General features: G+C 51.9%; 1 protein-coding gene across 2 annotated transcripts in view; it reads left to right on the top strand.

Annotated features, from left to right (window-relative positions):
- Positions 1–17,617, top strand: part of MEGF11 (multiple EGF like domains 11) — a gene marked incomplete at its 5' end in the record, with an annotated part of 356,031 nt that overhangs the window by 98,822 nt on the left and 239,592 nt on the right. The window contains 2 exons of one of the 2 annotated variants that reach the window (XM_079769267.1): positions 13,118–13,223; positions 17,455–17,556. In XM_079769267.1, the coding sequence (XP_079625393.1) occupies positions 13,126–13,223; positions 17,455–17,556 (200 nt within the window). Of the gene's footprint in view, positions 1–13,117; positions 13,224–17,454; positions 17,557–17,617 lie in introns of those variants that run through there. The other variant, XM_079769268.1, reaches the window with a different exon arrangement.

Raw genomic sequence — 17,617 nt, 5'->3', positions numbered from 1 at the left:
GAGGAACCTGCCCACCTCCATTCTGCCTTGAGGAATGGGAGGTTCAGATTTCTGAATTTCCTGTCGAGTTGGGCGTTAAGCAGAGAAGACCTTTCTGTGGTTCCAGCATCTGCTACCAAAACCCTTTTGCAACTGCGCCCTTTTCCTTTCCTGCCTCGGTAAGTGGGCTGTGATGAGTGGGACCCAATCTCCAGGATTTACCAGGAGTCTGCATGATTTCAGGGTCATCGTCGCTAAAGGCCTTGTCCCTGTTCAGCAGTGGGTAGGAAGTGAGGGGAAGGAAGCTGAGTAAATTATCAAAAAAGAAGCCAGCCCTGGAAACTGCTTTTTAGGACAGGATGAAAAAAAATCTCACCGGTGCTGGGGTGGAAAACACCAAGTGAGAACCAAGCCTGACTGGCACCAGTGGGTGTGGCCAGCTGGTTCTGTGGCGTCCCAGTTCCTTGGGATTTGGTTACATGTTTTTCGTGGACACTGGTGCTCAGGATGGCCTTTGCCAGCCGGGCCCAACTCGGCGACTGGACGCAGATCCTCCTCGCTTCCTCCTCGTAACCTGCCGGGCCTCTCTCGGGCCTGAAGGCCACAGTCGCATTGCTCCGCGCTCCCTCCCAAGGCGCTGCTCTGACATGTTAAGCTTTTTCATTTAGCACACACCGTGCGTAAAGGCCCCCAGACAAAACAGAATTGATTTATAATTCTCTTAATGGAAGCACAGGCTTTAGTTGCTCCAGAAATAGATCGTTACCTCTGCCACCTTTGTGTAAATTTTTTCCCCTCCCGTGTTTTTTATTTTTTTAACACCACCGTGGTCTTAAAATATGACGTTTTATTTCAGCCCTCTATCATAATCCACTAAATGCCAGACATTTCTTTTTAGACCTATAATTTATAGCATGTTTGTTCGGTTTCACTCCATTAATTAATGTTCTTCCCGGGCCCCCATGCCAGAGTCTTTGTGTAATGTTCTCTTACAGTAAGCAGGTGCTTTTATCCTTAATGAACAATTTCCTGGAAAATACCGAAATAAACAACGAATAATCAGGCCAGGAACACAATGAATCTGGGAGCTGTGTGCCATTCTGCAAATTAAACTCGGGGAGAGAGGGACAGGTCTTACCTGCCACAGTGCTGTTTTCGTGGCTCCTTCCTTTGGGGGTGCGGGGAGGGGGGTGCCGAAATCCTGGAAGGCGAGTGAGCCTCTTGCTCCTGCAGGAGACAGAGCTCCGAGGAACTGTTTTATCACGAATGCATGTGGCTGTGGAGGTGGTTGTCAGACACAGCCTAGGCCAGAGACGCAGCCAAATTAGGCTCTGGTTTCAGACTTGGAATCATCGCTAGCTTAGCCTGTGGGTCAGCTGGGCTACATCGCAAACTTATTAAAATTCATCTTCAGTCCCTTTGTCTCTGTCTTGGCAGACTTGTCCCCACCCCAAAGAGGCAGTTCTTATTGGAGGACCCTAATAAGCATGTGCTCTCTCTGTGTAGGCTCCCCCACACCCCAGGAGTGTTTGTAACACACACACACACACACACACACACACACACACACACACACACACACCCCTCCCCCCAGCCGCCAGCACGAGGATCAATGACCGTATTTGTGTGGTGGTTTACTGTTTACAGGTCCTTCTCCTAGTCCTTACCTCTGGGTTCTTAGGGCCCCGTGAGTCAGGTTTCCTTATTGTTCCCACTTTACAGAGGAGGACGCTGGGACTCCCAGAGGTTCAGTGACCCGCCCAAGGCCACACAATTAAGAGACAGGACTGGGATTAGGGCTCAGGAACTGAGTCCGGGCTCCAGGTGCTTGGCTTGTTACCCCTGGAGGAGCAGAGCCTGTGGGGGTGCAGGTGACTGAACGAGCCCTGGAGTGAGGCGAAGCACCCACACTGCCTTGACTGGGCTGGGAGCCAGAACTCATCAGTGTCATTGACAAAGGGCTGCAATAAATTTCTTTTAAACTCGGAATACCTGGTTCATTTATTTCACTGAATAGACTGACAAAACCGTACGTTATCCATACATTTTTCCATGTCGTAAGATCATTTTAGGTCTTTGAAGTGACATAATGTTTTCCATCACAGCATGGATACGATCGCAGCATGGACACATGCCACACCATTGTGGTGGGAATGTCCCCCCAGCTTGGTGGCTCCAAGAGCCACCTGGGAAATACCATAAAGTGGCTCATGTCCCTGGAGGCAGCAGGCTTAGGGCTTAATGAATCCCTGCTGTTTGGGAAAATGCACCCCAAGGAACAGTGAGGGAGAATCTGGGCTGGGAGAAGCGTAAGCTGGGGAAGAGCTGCCCATATTTTGTCTTTTTGTTTTCAAAATGAAGATGTCTTTATTGTGGTTTTTCAGATTTAAAATTGAGACCAGCTCATCATAGAAAATATAAAATACGGGAGTGTAGAGAGGAAAGTCAGTCACCTGAAATATCATCACCCAGGTATCTGTGTTAACATTTTTAATATCTTTCCGTATATCTTTCTGTTCCTGCTCACTCTCTCTCAATGCTCCCCTCTCCCCTTCACACACACACACACTCACACACAACATCTATAATAAAAGCATAATATGCGAAATAGACCGGACGACCTTCTGGATGAACTCAGGGCTGCGAGGGAAGCCAGTGCCGGCAGCTGGGGGAAGGAAAGCCTACTCTTGCACAAATTTTGTGCATCGGGCCTCTCGTTTTATATAAATGTGATCATAATGTTTCTGCTGTTTTGTTACATGTACTTTTCATGTAATACATCAGGGTCATCTTTCCATGTCAATGAACTTAATGTATATTAAAATATTTTTGCTTTTCCAATTATAGTGATAATAATGCTCATTGTAAGAAACACTAATACAGCAACATAATAGTTTGACTTAGAAAGAACAAGTCCTATATAGTGTCCCCTCTGCCCCCTGCTCCAAAGATGACATACAGTATTTTCCACACATCAGTATTTTTAATGTTTGCCTACTATTTTGTTATGTACACACTAGAGGCCCGGTGCACAAAATTCGTACACAGGTGCGGTCCCTAGACTTGGCCGGCAATCAAAGCATGAGCATCTGGCATGGAAGGGCAGGTCCCAGCTGACCTCTGGGCCCTGGACAGCACCTGGGCTCCTGGACCCCCATGCCCCCCCCCTCCACCTGAGTCACAGCGCCCAAGTCCCCACAGAGAGATGTGGTGAGGGCGGCTGTATGCCGTGGGCTGGGGTGCAGCGTGGGGATTTGGCTATGATTTCAGGGTTGTAGATGAGGCACAGAAGCCGGGTGGGCAGCATGATCTCTCCCAGCTGGCCTCGCAGACTGGCTCCTGCACGAACCCACGGGGAGCCTGACCAGTCCCTATAGTCCTGGCGGCTGCGGCCTGGCTCACCCAGAAGACACCATGTGGGTGCAGGGCAGGCTCCTCACAGGCGCCCGGCACCTGAGCGTGGGGGCTTCCCTGGCATGTGAGCCCTGGCATCCCAGGGAAGGGTAGCAGGGGGAGTGATAATGAGCTTGGCAGACACCCTGCATTCTCACCGCACCTCTGTCCCCATCACCCCTGCCCCCAGGTAGCCGGTGAGAGGTTGCAGCGTGTCGCCTGATGCCCGCCATGTTTCATGCTGCCCCCTGGTGGTCAGCGCATGTTATAGCGAGTGGTGAACACTTGGTGAAACAACCGCCTGAGGGGACAATTTGCATATTAGGCTTTTATTATATAGGATGGTGGAATTTATTTAGCAAGGCCCCCACTGATTTAGACACTTAGGTTGTTTCAATGCTACAACTAGTATCTCTTTATTAAGAGATTAGAGGCCCGATGCATGAAATTCATGCATGGGCAGGGTCCCTAGGCTTGGCCGGCGATCAGGGCTGAACTCTGGGGTGGCTGGCGAGGCAATCAGGGGGCCTCCACTGGCACCCACCTTGGCCGGCTTGGTGCTGCCTGCTCGCTGACACTGCCCCCCGCTGTCGCCAGTTGCCTCCCTCTGCAGGGAGACCGGTGGGGCGATCGGGGCCCCCGCTGGCATCTGCTTGGCTGCCTGGAGCCTGAGGGCTCGGGGCAGCGCCTGCATTGAGAATCTGCCCCCTGGTGGTCAGTGCACATCATAGTGACCCGTCGTTCCACTGTTTGGTCGGTTTACATATTAGGCTTTTATTATATAGGATAGGATGATGCAGCAAATATTCTTGAACCTATCCTTGGCCTTGGTTATTTTTAAAAATTAAATTGCAGCAGTGAATGCTCTGGGTTAGAGATATACATTAACACGTTAAGTGCCCAGCCTGTTTTGTCAGTCACCGGTGACTGACGGGGCGCTTAACGTGTTAAAACATGCTGCTATGGACCGCCAGGCTGCTTTCCAGAGCACACCGGTGCACACTTTTACTACCAGTGCGCAGGCGTAGGGCCCTTCAGGCTTTGGGACAGTTGGAGTCCGGCTTCAGAATCTCCTGGCCTACATGCATATGGAAAGTTCCAGAAGGAAACCTGGAGAGGCGGCCCTGATCTGATGCCATGTCTGCGGCTGACAGCCAAGCCCTCATGTTTAGCTCCTGACTGGTGGGAGGTGGTTCCTGACGTGTGATGGGGCAGAGGCTGCCCTGGTGTGGACACTGGGCGGGAATAGAGGACAATACGAGAGGCCAGTCTTCAAAAGGATGCTGAGGATTGCACAGAGAGGTGGGCAGGACGAAGGGTCCCAACCGTCACCGTGCTGCTGATACCTGCATTTCTGGTCCTGGGCTGCAGTCATCCTCACGAGAACCTGTGGTTCTCCCCTCCTTCTCATGTAGTCAAAGTGGAAAAGAAGGCTCAGGGCAGTGAAATGAGCGCTCCAGGATCCAAGACGAAAATCCAGTTCTCCTGCGTCTTCTACTTTATCTCCTTGCTGCTGGGAGATGGGGCAACTCCCGAGGAGGGTGAAGAGAGAAAAGAATGTGAGGAGGGGAAGGGCAGGAAAGGGCAACACATTGTAGGTGAGCTTGGAAAGCGGGGAGGGTCCAAGAGACGATTCAGTCTGACCCCAGCCTTGGGGACAGGCAGAGAGAGAAGCTCAGAGAGGGAAAGCAACCTTCCCCAGGTCACACAGCACGTTAGTGACAGAGAGGAAGAATTGGGACCATGGGAAGCTGAACTGCTCTTGAGCTGAGGTGGGAGTCAGGGTGGAAGACCCAGGGGAGAGAGGAAAGTACGGCTGCCCTGAGCCCTGGCAGAGTGGAGCTAGTGAATGAGCTGCTCTACCTTCAGAGGCGGCTGCCTGATCAAGAGTAGCTTCAGAGGCAACCGAATAGACATGGGCCACACTCACCCGGGAAGGTCCTGCAGGATGTTCAGCATCGATTCTGCAAAGGTCTCTGATTGCCCATCATGCTTGCCTGAGGCTTCCTGCTGGGAAAGGCCTGCTGCTTTGAAATAAGCCACCTCCTGGGTTTGCTGCCCTCTCCTGGCATTCCCACCCACCCTCCGGCAGGTGCTTGGGGGTCTTGGGACAGGGCCCTGCTGGAGTCATCCTTGTGTCCACAGGGACTGGCTTGCGTTCAATAATGTTTGCTGAGTGAATGGATGAAAGATGGGACTGGTCTTGATAATTGTATTGTTAAGACCAGGAGTGACCATATGGCCTAGCCTAGGTTTTCCAGCAGAGGATTTTTCCATTAATATCTCCCCCCACTCAGCCTCCCCCCGCCCCCCCGCCTTCCTGGAAATACTAGAAGTCAGAATTATCCAGGGCTTGGAGGGTCTTTGAGGTGGGGAATGTGAGTCAGGAGGAAACTAATAATTTACTAAGTCCCTTCTAGTGTAGCCCTCAGACCCAGAGCAGGTAAATGATTTTGTCCAGGTTACGTAGCCAGTAAGACAGAGAAGGGATTTGCGCCAGTTGAGTCCGAGTCCACCATTCCCTTCCCATGAGCCCTGCCCCCAACGTGCCATGTGAGCTGGGGGCAGTTTCCCCTCCTGTGGGACGAAGCATTGGACGGTCGGTGCTCCAGGTCTGTTCTGGTCCAGCTCTGAGAGCACATGGCTTGCTGTCCAGCCCGTTGTTCTCACAGTCCAGCTAGGTCGGAGACGTGACCTTGCAGTGATGGGTGATTGGTTCCCCTGGGCCCATCCCTCAGTGCTCTCTTCCCTTATGGGCACGGTGTTCTGAGACATGTTTGTTCACAGTGGGCAGAAATGGGGACTAATCCCCAGGGGGCTGCGTGGCCAGAGTGACTGACTGGTCTTGGGAGGTTGTATGGATGTGGCCATGATTTAGTGCCAGGGCTCGAGGGATTCCCATAGTCTCAGAACCCTGCAGCCCCGGGAGGGGATGGGAGAGGGAAGCTGACAGGCTGGAGTGGGCTGGGTTGGGGGGAGGGACAGACAGCCTTGGGGTTGGCCAGGCCAGCTGAGTGTGCCCTGATTTGCAAAGAAATGGAAAGATGAAGATAATTGCTTTGCAAGAAATGGAATGGCCTAAGAACACAGATAAGTTTCCTCCTCATTTTTGGAGGGGCTGGAGGCTGGGGGTACAGCTGCTTCGCCTTGGCGGGGGGTTGATGGCTCAGAACCCAGAGATTGTGCATAAAGGGGAATGGTGGGGGTTCTTTATTAGTTTAGTGGTTTCTACACCTCTGCATCTACCCTGCCCTGGGAATCAGCCCACCGCTTGTTCTCTGCAGGGGTGAGGGTGCAGGGGACAGGGCAGTCTTTTGACCCTGATTAATGGGTGCTGCAGGCCTCCATGGTGCCATTTTTAGGATTTGCAGCCCGAGGCTTTCCTGGCCAAGGAGAAAGCAGAATTTATCAGGGTGGTGGAGCCCAGACTCAGAGGAGGACATTTACCATGTCTCCGGAGGGGACTCCAATCCCCTCTGATTTATCTAGTGGGCAGGCACCTGGCAGGGCCTCCACTTTGGCTCTGGGATGTGTTCCTGCGGTCAGGGAATCACTCTTCGGGAGATTAAGAGCTGTGGATTTATTTTTAAAACTTTTTTCTTAAGTGCAGGAAGATTAGAAAGCGCTCCACATAAACCTGGCCCCTGGTGGGACTGCTGGGAGGCTGGAGGCTTCATCAAGGCAAAGGGTAAAGCCTCTTAATTATGGGCTGATCGTGGCTCCTCTTTCATCTCACGCTAATCAGACCCCAGCAAGGCCAGCGAACAGAGAGGGGCTTGGGGACCGGAGCCAGCTGAGAGCGCAGCAGGCAGATGAAGGGCAAGGGCATTGCCCCATTACCAGCAAACTTGGCTCTTTTGTTTTATTCAGAAAAAAAGAGGTGTGTGTGTGTGTGTGTGTGTGTTCTATAAATAGAAAATAAGAAATCTCTATGTACCCTCACATGCTTGGAGGATTTTGAGGCCCTCCCTCACCCACCCACCCCCCCCCCCTTTCTTTTGGTCCCAGTTTGGGTTTTGCCTCTGTTGCTTTCCGGGCCTGAAAGCGCCTTTTCATGAGGCGCTTGGAGCACCAGTCAGCCCCCCAGTTGCAGCTTGAGGTATTGAGTGGGCCTCAATGCCCGCCTTGTGCTGGTTCCTGGGCAGGCGTATCCCAGTGCTGCTGGGGTGGCCCGGGCGGGAGTCTTTGAATCCCTATCAGGATGTCACTGTGCCCTCTGTATCCATTGCCAACACATTGGTATCTCCATGGTGCAATGTTAACTCAGTGTGGAATGCCCCCTGCAGTTTGACCTGCGGCCTCTGTCAGGCCAGACACAAGCAATGTGGCTGATCCTGAGGCGTGGGATGGCGGAGAGGTTGAGGAGTTGGTTTGCTCTTTCTTCTCAACAAATGTGCATTAGTGCTAGGGCGGCAGTGGTCAGGCACTATTTTATGGGCCCTTGGAGGTTTCCACTCACACACAACACTGCGGATCAATTGGTGATGGCTGCTTGGAATAATTCTATGCTGAGAAACAGGCTGAGTGGGAAAGTGTGCCACAATTGACTAGTAATGCCTGTCTTGGGCACTGGCTGGGAGAGAGACACACAGATGCCATGCACTTGTCATCCCTGTCTACGTTGCTGGGCAGTTGTCACTAACTGGAAATTCTTCCTGTCCTATATGAACCATCTATAGCCAACCACCTCCTTGACCTCTCAGGCACCCCAAGCCTCAGGATCAGTCACATCACTTGTGTCTGGCCTGACACAAGCAGGATGACCTGCTGTTGGGACAGGTCTTTAGTGGCTTCTGTCAGGCCAGGCACACGCAGTATGGCAGACAGCGCTCTGGGTACTGATGACAGCAGTGAACATAAAAGACCAAAATCCCTGTCCTTGTGAAGTGTGGTCAGTGGTACCAAGGGAAGGAAAGTGATGGCAGGTTCTAAGGCCAGCCAGAGAGCTGAGGCCACATCTAGATGATTCATAGAGGAGAGGAACAATTTCCAAACTTAGTGACAACTGTTCAGCAGCGTAGGACAGGGAGGACAAGTACATGGCACCTGTGTGTCCCCCTCCCATCCAGTGCTCACCACAGGCATTACTAATCAATCATGGCATGCTTTCCCACTCAGCCCCATTTCTCAGCATAGCAGTCCAACAAGTCATTACCAATTGGTCCCCCAGTTTTGTGTGAGTGGAAACCTCCCAAGGCCCATAAAATAGTGCTGACCACTGCCACTAATGCAAGTTTGTTGAGAAGGAAGGGCTCCCTGGAGGAGACTGGGATGAACAGAGAGCAGGTTCTAGGTATGTGGACCAGGCTCCAGTGTCGAAGATTTTGGCACAGTCCGGAGGACTAGGCAGGTGGCAGAAGTGAAGCAGGTGGGGGAGGAATTTTGCACAGATGGACTGTGAGGTCATAACAATGGATCCCAGGGCAGAGGCCATCTGTTTGTCTGTCTGCCCTCTGCCCCAGTTTTATGCATTCTTGGCTAATGTGAGCAGCTGGTGTCTGGCCAGGTGTGTGCTGCCATCAGAAAGACAGGTTGGACTCTACAGGTGCTAGTGATGGGGGTCCCAGCAGAAGGCAAGGCCCTCCAGAGGAGGCCATCATCTCTAAGATCTGCTCAGCCCGCAGAGCCACCCAGGCCAGAGCCAAGGCCCAGGCGGGGAGGAGGGATTCTTTGCCATGTTGTCAGTGTCTCTTAACTACCCATTGGCAGATTCCCTTCAACACCACCTGCCAGGCCCAGAGGCCCTCAAGTGTTGGAATAAACTCTTAAGGATGCAGATTGACAGGACCAGGCCTTCCTTCAGACTTGAGCTTGATGGAGGACCTCTGCTCCTCGCGTGATCGCTAGAAAGAGTTCTATGGGAAGTAAAGGAGGTCTTTGCTTCAAGGCTTTTCAGAGCCTGAGGTATGCTCAGACGCATGAGGCTATTTAAAGTGAGGACAGAGCATGCAGCATCTCCTGAACGTAGTCACTCATGGAAACCTTTGTCTGGGAGATTTCTATCAATATCCCACGGGCCTAGTGTCCCATTGAACCCAATTCTGGAAACGCCTCCCACAGTTTTCCGTGTTTCCCCCCACAGCTCTGCAGTGCAGCCCTCTGCTGCCCAGGCCCTCCAGCACTGCCTGCACGGTCCTGCCTCCACGCGCTTGCCAGGACCTGTGCCTGCCCTGGAAATTCCCTTTTTTGACCATCTACCTTTCCATATTCTGTCCATCGTTAGTCCCATCCACTCCACAGTGTGGCTGAACCACCAGCTGCTTTAGTCTCCTCAAATAGACTGTAGCTGGCACGTGTTATCCCTGTGTCCTCCGCAGCATAGCCCTGGCCGGGCAGGTGGCACTCTGGGAGCCCTCAGCTGATCAGTTCAGGCCATGGCAAGTGTGCAGACTGACTATACCCGTGGGCAGGTGTGAGAGACTCACCTCCTGGCTACCTTCTCTCCCCTCTGATCCCATGCGCAGTTCATCAGGGGTAAAGCATACACACTCCTCCGTGGGGAAGACATCTCTCCACTTCTGGAACTTTGCTCCCTTCCTGTACTGCTTAATATGCAGGGAGCATGGCCAAGAGGAAAGGGAACCCCCTGATCTACTTACATGTTCTCCTCCTCGGCAGGGGAACAGGGGCATTTTCTTATTTAATTATTAATGTCCTAAATCGGATGGTGCTCGATACGTTAACCTCCGTCACTCCGAATGGAGTCGGCCTAATAACCGCTGTGGCAGGATTGATTTTCCCTCAGTCAGCGCATAAGCATATATGTCTTTGAGATCCATCCTCTGAGAGCCCAGGGAAGCCCCGTTAAAGTTAATGGCCATGAGTTGCCTCCATGTGGGAGAAGCTCCTTTGTGTCTGCCCTTCACTCTGCCTCAGTGACATGTCTTTTTCTAAAATCAGTTCCCGAAAGGAATTGACTAGTTCAGCTTAGGACCTGACCCCACCTTCAAGATGCTGACAGACACGTTGGAAAGATCAAGTAAACATGCAAGGAAGACGGCTTGCAAGATGGGGAGTGCTGACTGCTGGCCAGGCTCTAGGCTGCCGGAGTGAGATGTGCCTGGCACCCAGGAGGTGCCAAGCCCTGCAGGGGGAGGAGGGGCCCTGGGGCCTGAGCTGGACCTCGTGTGGATGGTATTTGCATGTGCTGAGTCGAGGAAGAAGGGGATTGAGCCTGGGGAGCAGTGTGAACAAGGTTGGGCATGAGGGATGGTGGTGGAGGAAGAGCAGGAAGGGAGACTAGCCTGACCCAGGAAGGAGGGCTGGTGATAAGATTGTAGATGAGGCCAGGTTCAAAGGGAAAGTCTCAGGGGGTATCTGAGAGGAATAATCTTTTCTACCCCAGCCTGGGTGTCCTTCTTCCCCACAATCCCACCCATCTTCACCACAGTACTACGGAGGCGGACTTGGCCTCAGATGGGGAACTTTGCAAATGCTGGGGATGGGACTCTTCAAGGCGAGGGTGTGAAGCTTAGGTAGCCCCTGCCCTGTAAGCCTTAACTCACTTAGACTGTTGGTCTAAATGCCACCTACTGAGTGTTCTTGTGTTGCCCTGTCCATCTCCACTTCCTGTGTGCTCGTCCAAACACCCATCACCCTCTCTGTGCCCCAGTGTCCAGGCATCCCACTGCCAGTGGGAGTCAGCTAAACTGTCCTGTCCAGACCTGACTCTGAAAGGAAGAGGTTTTTATGAAGATTTAAAAAGATCTTCCCAGTTATAGCAATGATCCAAGTCACCTCCGTCTCCCACCGCTTTGCTGTCACCATGGGTCAAAGGGGCCAGAGGAACAATCTCCTCTTGTCCAGCTGGCCTCATCCTCTGTTGTTCTAAGTTCCATAAGTTTGAAGATGCAGTTGGGGGGTCCTTTCAGGAGAATGCTGGCGATTCCAGGAGCAGCCAAGGTAAGGCGACGGGGCCACAGAGAGAACCAAGAAAAGGCGTCCTCTGCAGTTGGCATTCCGGCTCCTTGCCTTTCAGGGTGCGGTGTCCCTTTGTTCATTTTTAAATTTGATTTCTTTGATGACTGATCAGCCCAAACCCCACCTGAAGAATATGCTCCTCACTAAGCTCAGTGCGGCATCCTGTGCAGGCTCTTCCTCAGCCCGGAGGTATCTCCTCCTCTTCGAGGAGAAAGGGTTGAAATAACCTGTAGACTCCAGTTTGTGAAGGGCGAGCTGCGGAGGTGGGATTAGGTCTCTGAGGACCAGGATGGAGCGTGGGGGGAGATCGGTGTGGCTGTGGCTTGCCCACTCCCGGACTCTGCATATTGAGCAGAAACACCAGGATCCCTTTTCTCTCTCCTAACCGATTTTCAGAGTACATTTAGCCAGATTATTTCCAGATCTCAAATAGAGAGAGAAACCTCATTAATCATTAATTTGGTCCCATGGCTTTACAGAATTGGTGACATTTGTTTATCTTTGAAGGAGCTGGTAAGAAAGAGTTGAACAAGGACATATTGGGGATGGGGAGGAGAGCGGCTAACCTCTCAGGAAGACAGGAGCTCCACTTAGCTTCCCTCTGTGTACAAGATGGGGCGTGTGCAGCATCCATGCCCCTCTTCTCTGTCCCCAAGGAGGGCGATGCTTCCTCATCTATAAGCTCAACCTCCTTTCAAGCTGGGACCCCTTTCCAATGTCAACATATTTTTAATACCATCCCTGCTCCCCAGTTGATAGAAGTTGCATTTTTTTTTAGCGTGTCTGGTTGAGAAGAAAAGCTACTCTGAATTCAGTAAAGCTTCTAATCAAATCATGATAGCATCTGTGTACACATGAAAAATGGTGCCATCCTTCTGAGTCATGGTGTCTCTTTAGTCTACAGCCAATGTATAGCACATAGGGATTCCAGGTCCCCCGAGGTGGCTCTGGAGCCCCCTGCCCCCCCCCTCGGTGGGAACCTTTGGGAAGTTCTCAGGGGGTCATTTCAGCCACTCCCACCTCAATGGTTCTCTGTGAGGAGTCCTTTGTTGGGGACAAGGGGGTTGGCATTCTTTGTAGGCACACTTAACGTCGGTCACAAGCTGTCCCTTCAGGGGCCTGGATCGAGCTCAACAAACTGCTTCCTGGAAGCCCCCTACCAAGCTGCCCAAGCCCTTCATCCCACGGTGGGAACCACGTGCTGTAACTTACGTCACTCTGGCGTTATATTCCGTAGGAGCAGAGAAGCAAGACGCGGCTCTGGGTGGCTTGCTTGACCAGAGCTGCCTGGAAGCTCCCCCAGGGCCACACCAGCCACCTTTCTTCTCTTTCTTCGTGGCAGGAGGGGGTGTAGGGAGAGGAAGTGAGTGGGCAGAGAACATCAAAGATGAGGGAGAAGGGGACAGAGGGAGGGCGTTGCCTGTAATGTAGTTAAATCAGGGCTCTTGGTCCAAGATTGGGCTCATGGGCCCGAGCACACCCTGAAATCATAGCCAAATGTGTGGGGGCATTTTTCTGGGGAGAAGGTCTCTAACTTTCAAAGCAGTCTGTAATCCGAAGTCCTCTCAGATGCCCTGGCTTGGGATTTTGACTTTTCCCTGAGTCAGGCTTCCTACTCCTTGGTTACTCAGAACCCGTGAAGTGTTACTGCATTAGTCAAAGACTGCAAATGTAAAAATATCAATGTTCATCGCGCACCGATGATGGGAAACTTCGTCTGCTTAGCCGGTCTGCTTAACCGCTTCATGTGAGAAGTCTCAGCGCCAAACAGATGCCCGGGAAAGTGGGCTGGTTAATGACGCGACCTCCTTTGTTCTCTGCACAGGACCCGGGATGGCACGCTCAGTGGCAGGGCTCATTGTCTTCTCCCTCCTGCGAACCGTCCTCTCTCTGAACCCCGAGGACCCCAACGTGTGCAGCCACTGGGAGAGGTAAGGCATGGGTCTCAGACGGCCAGGCACTCACCTGAGCTTTGCACTGTTGGGTACAGAAGCTGTCCACTGAGGGCCTACAGCCCAGCTAGAGAGACAGCGTGGAGCTGAAAGACAGGACAAAGCAGGACAGATTCTGTCTGACACTCGCTGTGGTGGGAGGTCAGGGTGCAGGGGGTTGAGTGACAGGCCATTTAAGTGATGCAGTCTCATGTTCCTCCCTGCATTCCCACTTCCCAGTCATTTTACAGACGAGGAAGTAGAGGCTCAGTGCCCATTCATAGCCAGGTGGGTGCGGTGAGTTGTTCTGGACCAGATATGTTGTTTTCTGATGCTATAAAGTCTTTCCTGGTCTCCCAGGACTGGCAACAGTGCAGCAGCTTGGACATGTGGGCGGCCAGCAGCCTGCCCTGAGGAGATGGGGGAGGGGGGAGGGGGGCTGCTCAGGGAAGGGCAGTTGAGGGCAGAGGCAGAAGAGCCGGCTGCCGCACGAGGTCCTCGGGGAGTAGGCCAGGGCCCGGCAGACGGTCTGACTTTGAAGCACAAGGTTAACGTATTGATTTTGGTGAGCAGAGGACAGTGACCAGAGACCCAATCAGGAAAAACGAAATTAAACCCTGGGATTGATTGGCCATGCTGACCAGGATGACTCTGCCACTTAGATGTTAATAAATCAAATGAATAAAATTAAGACGAGGGCCCGATGGGGGAAGCAGATGGGGGAGGAGGACAGGTGAGGGGGTGGTCTATGCTCCATGCCCATGAGGGTGAATGTCCCGTCTCACGGCAGGGAAAGCACCTCACCCAGGGCTCTGGAGGGACAGTGCCTGCACCAGCATGGTGTTTGGTGACTGGCGCTCTACGGGGAGTCCCCACAGAGTCAGGCTGGAGCAGAAGGCAGTGTGCCCCTTTTCAGTGAAGTGGGAAGAACACGAGATCTATGACCAGTAGACCCTGGTTCATTCCAGTCTGGAGTTTCCCAACTGTTAGTTCTATGATCTTGGGCATGTCTCCAAGCCACTCTGAGCCTACTTCCACCTCTGTAAGGTGGGAGCGGGGAGAATGAACCTCAGGCTTGTTGGAGGGTCAGGGAACCAGTTTCACAAAAGTGCTTTGAGGAACAGAAAGCTCAATTATTGCCTTTTCTTGTTGACAACTCTGTCTTTGCGGGAATGGTTATCATAGATTTCATGCACAAAGGCTCACTGGGAATGTGAATGAAACACGGAGTCTCCTGAGACTCTGATTCCATTGGTTTGGGATAGAACCTAGGAATATGTATCTTTCACAAAGTTTCCACGTGATTGTGAGGTGATTCAGGCCCCTTGGCCTCCTGGTTATGGTGAATTTAAACCTTTATTTTCCAGTGGGTGAGACGGCGGTAAGGTGGAATTCCATGTTAGTCTCTGGTTTATGGACTCTAGTCTCATCAGCCCTGACTTGTCCATCTGTCCCCATTGAGACACTTGCTTCCTGCCCATGTCTGTGCTGTATCCCAGCCCCGCATACCCCCTTCCCTGCTCACCTCGGCCTTTCCTACTGCCTCCAGCTAGGTCTCTCTCCTCTAGGAAGCCCACCCTGACTTCCCTCTGGTCTGGGTCCCATTGGCACCAGTGGATCAGTTCAAACTTAAACCAAACTCCCTAAGTTTCTAAACCTGCCCAACATGAGTAAGTTTGGAATGTGAGCATATTCTGAGCCCAGCCTGCACAGAGCTGGCATTTCAGGTTTACAAGGCTGTCAGCTGAATATATAGCTTTGGTGGGAGAATGAAGAGTAACCCTAACAGCTAAAATGAGGTCTGAGGACCCTCCTGGCATCTTTAACGCCCTTGAAGTGATGCCCTGTGGTACCAAGCGCCTCCTTTTTCTTGGCTTTTCCAACTGAGCTCTCCTGCCAGTTACACATGGATGGATCTAGTCTGTGTCATTCCAGAAACACACCCGGTCCCCAGAGACCGCTTGGGGAGAATTTCCCAGTTGGATTAGTGCTTCTGGCGGGCTCCTCGTTAATTATACACCTCCACCATAAAACCCAGCGGAAAGACCTCCCCAGGCTAGTAAAGCCCAGCTCTACAAGATTAATCTGGCCCCTCATTAGCATGTTGGCAAATGAGCATGTTAAACCATCCAGCCATGAAACCAGGGGCACACACTTCACCCCAGAGTCTTGGAGTTGGTTCAAGGTCTCGTTGACAGACTGGCTTGGCTCAGGGCAGTCTTGCAGAGCCAGCTCTGTCCCTCATGACCCCCTCCCCGCCCCCTCCGTCGGGTTGATGCCTTTTCTCTGAGCACCCACTGTCCCCAAGGCTGGGGGGTGTCTGAACCCTTGAGTGCTTAACAAAGGCAGGGAGGCCATTCTGTGGGTGGGGCTTGCTCTGGCTCCCCTACCATGGTCCGGGAGGGAATATTCCTCAGTGCCTGGCACAGGAGGTGAACTATTGCCAGTCTTATATTAATGATGGCTAGCATGTTAGACACTGTGCATTTTACATTTATTATCTTCCCACCACCCTGAGATATAGATACTATTATTGCCCTCTTTAATCCTCCCAATAGCTACATGAAGTCCCTGGGAATATTTAGCACAGATTTCCAGGTGAGGAAAGGAAGGCTTATAGGAGTCTTATATGTCTGAGGACACGCTGCTAACAAGAGACAGATTTCAATCTTGACCCAGAGCCCATGCCCTCTCATCCATTCATTCTCCTTCCTCTAAGTGAAGTTTCAGAGCACAGGGTCATGGAATTTCAGAGTGGAAGGGGCCTTTGGGAAGCTAGGGGTGGATGTGGAGCTGCCTCAGTTTCTCCAAGCCTGGAGATAAAACAGGACTTTGGGCCATGTCTGCATAGATATGTGCCTCTGAGGCATGGCTTGCCGGGTAGAGGCTCACCAAGGGCCCTCTTACGTCTTCAGTGCGTCAGAAGAACAGCATGTCCCACCACCCCACTCCCTCCGGGACAGGGCTGACTGCTCTGGCCTCTTTCTGAGTTCTAGATCTTTCACACTTCTGGCGTCAGAGAGCCTGCTGTGGACAGAGTCAGGGAGCTGGTCTGCCCAGACCCCTTGCAAGGAAACCAACAGTTTCCTCAGGCAAAGCAGACAGTCTTTTATAGCCTGGACCTGGCCATCTGGCCCAGGTCAACGAGCCTTCTGGGAGGAAAACACTGAATAGTACCAACATACATAAAAATGAATTCTGAAATCTCAGCCGCCGTCCTCTTCCAGCCTGCACAGGAGGTGTGAGTCTGTGCTTTATGTCCTGGCTTGGCTGCCTTTTCATACACCTCCTGCCAGGGTGGGCAGGAGGGAAGGCTTGTTTTTGTGAAGTTGAGACCTGCTTCCCTGTGGCTTCCACCCATGGGTCCATTTTTACAACTAACAGGCAGGAAAATGAAATGCCACCTTGATAGTGCAGAAGGCAACTGATAACTTTGGGGAGGTCACTCATCCTCTCTTATAAGATTGTATGAGGATTAAAAGGGTTTAAAACACTCAATGCAGGGCAGTTAATACATATTGACAGTTATTGCTACCAGCTGTGTGACCCGGGCAAGTCTCTCTGAGCCTTAGTTTCTTCATCTATAAAATGGGACCACTTACAGAGTTGCTACAAAAATTAACTTCCATGCAGATGTTTTGAAAACCATAAAGATCTAAACACATGTATTTTTTAAAATATATTTTTTTATTGATTTCAGAGAGGAAGGGAGAGAGAGATAGAAACATCAATATTGAGTGAATTCTTGATTGGCTGCTTCTTGCACACCCCACACTGGGGATTGAGCCTGCAACCTGGGCATGTGCCCTGACTGGGAATCAAACCATGACCTCCTGGTTCATAGGTCAACACTCAACCAGTGAGCCACACTGGCTGGGCTAAATACATATTTTAAAACTGTTGGCTCTGCTTTCCAAAACCACATAGAATAAACCTAAACCCTCCTTTATTCTTTCTCTGTTAAATGAACAAATGAACCAGAATTTCAGGGAAATGAGCTGGGCCAAAGGGCAATAAGGCATGCATCCTACATCCAACCAGGCATCAGGTAGGTTTGGATGCCAAGGGTATCCAGGGCAGAAGGAGGATAGTGGGGCGGGAGAGAGGGGGTGTTGGAGCCCCTGGACACTTGGCTGAGGCCTGGCTTCCCTGGGGAGGGAGGCCCCATCCTGAATATCAGCTCCGACTCCCAAGTGCTGACTGTGGCTTCCATCTCCCATCTGGTTCTCAGCTACGCCGTGACTGTCCAAGAATCATATGCACACCCCTTTGACCAGATCTACTACACACGATGCACAGACATCCTCAACTGGTTCAAGTGCACCAGGCACAGGTGAGTACCTCTCTCAGATAGGGAAAGGGTGCTGGGCCCTCAGCGTTTGCCTTTCTGCCAG

Source organism: Cnephaeus nilssonii, assembly GCF_951640355.1.
Source record: "Cnephaeus nilssonii genome assembly, chromosome: 4".
Classification (NCBI taxonomy): Eukaryota; Metazoa; Chordata; class Mammalia; order Chiroptera; family Vespertilionidae; genus Cnephaeus; species Cnephaeus nilssonii.
Note: the sequence above shows the minus strand (reverse complement) of the source record. Positions and strands in the feature narration are given on the sequence as shown.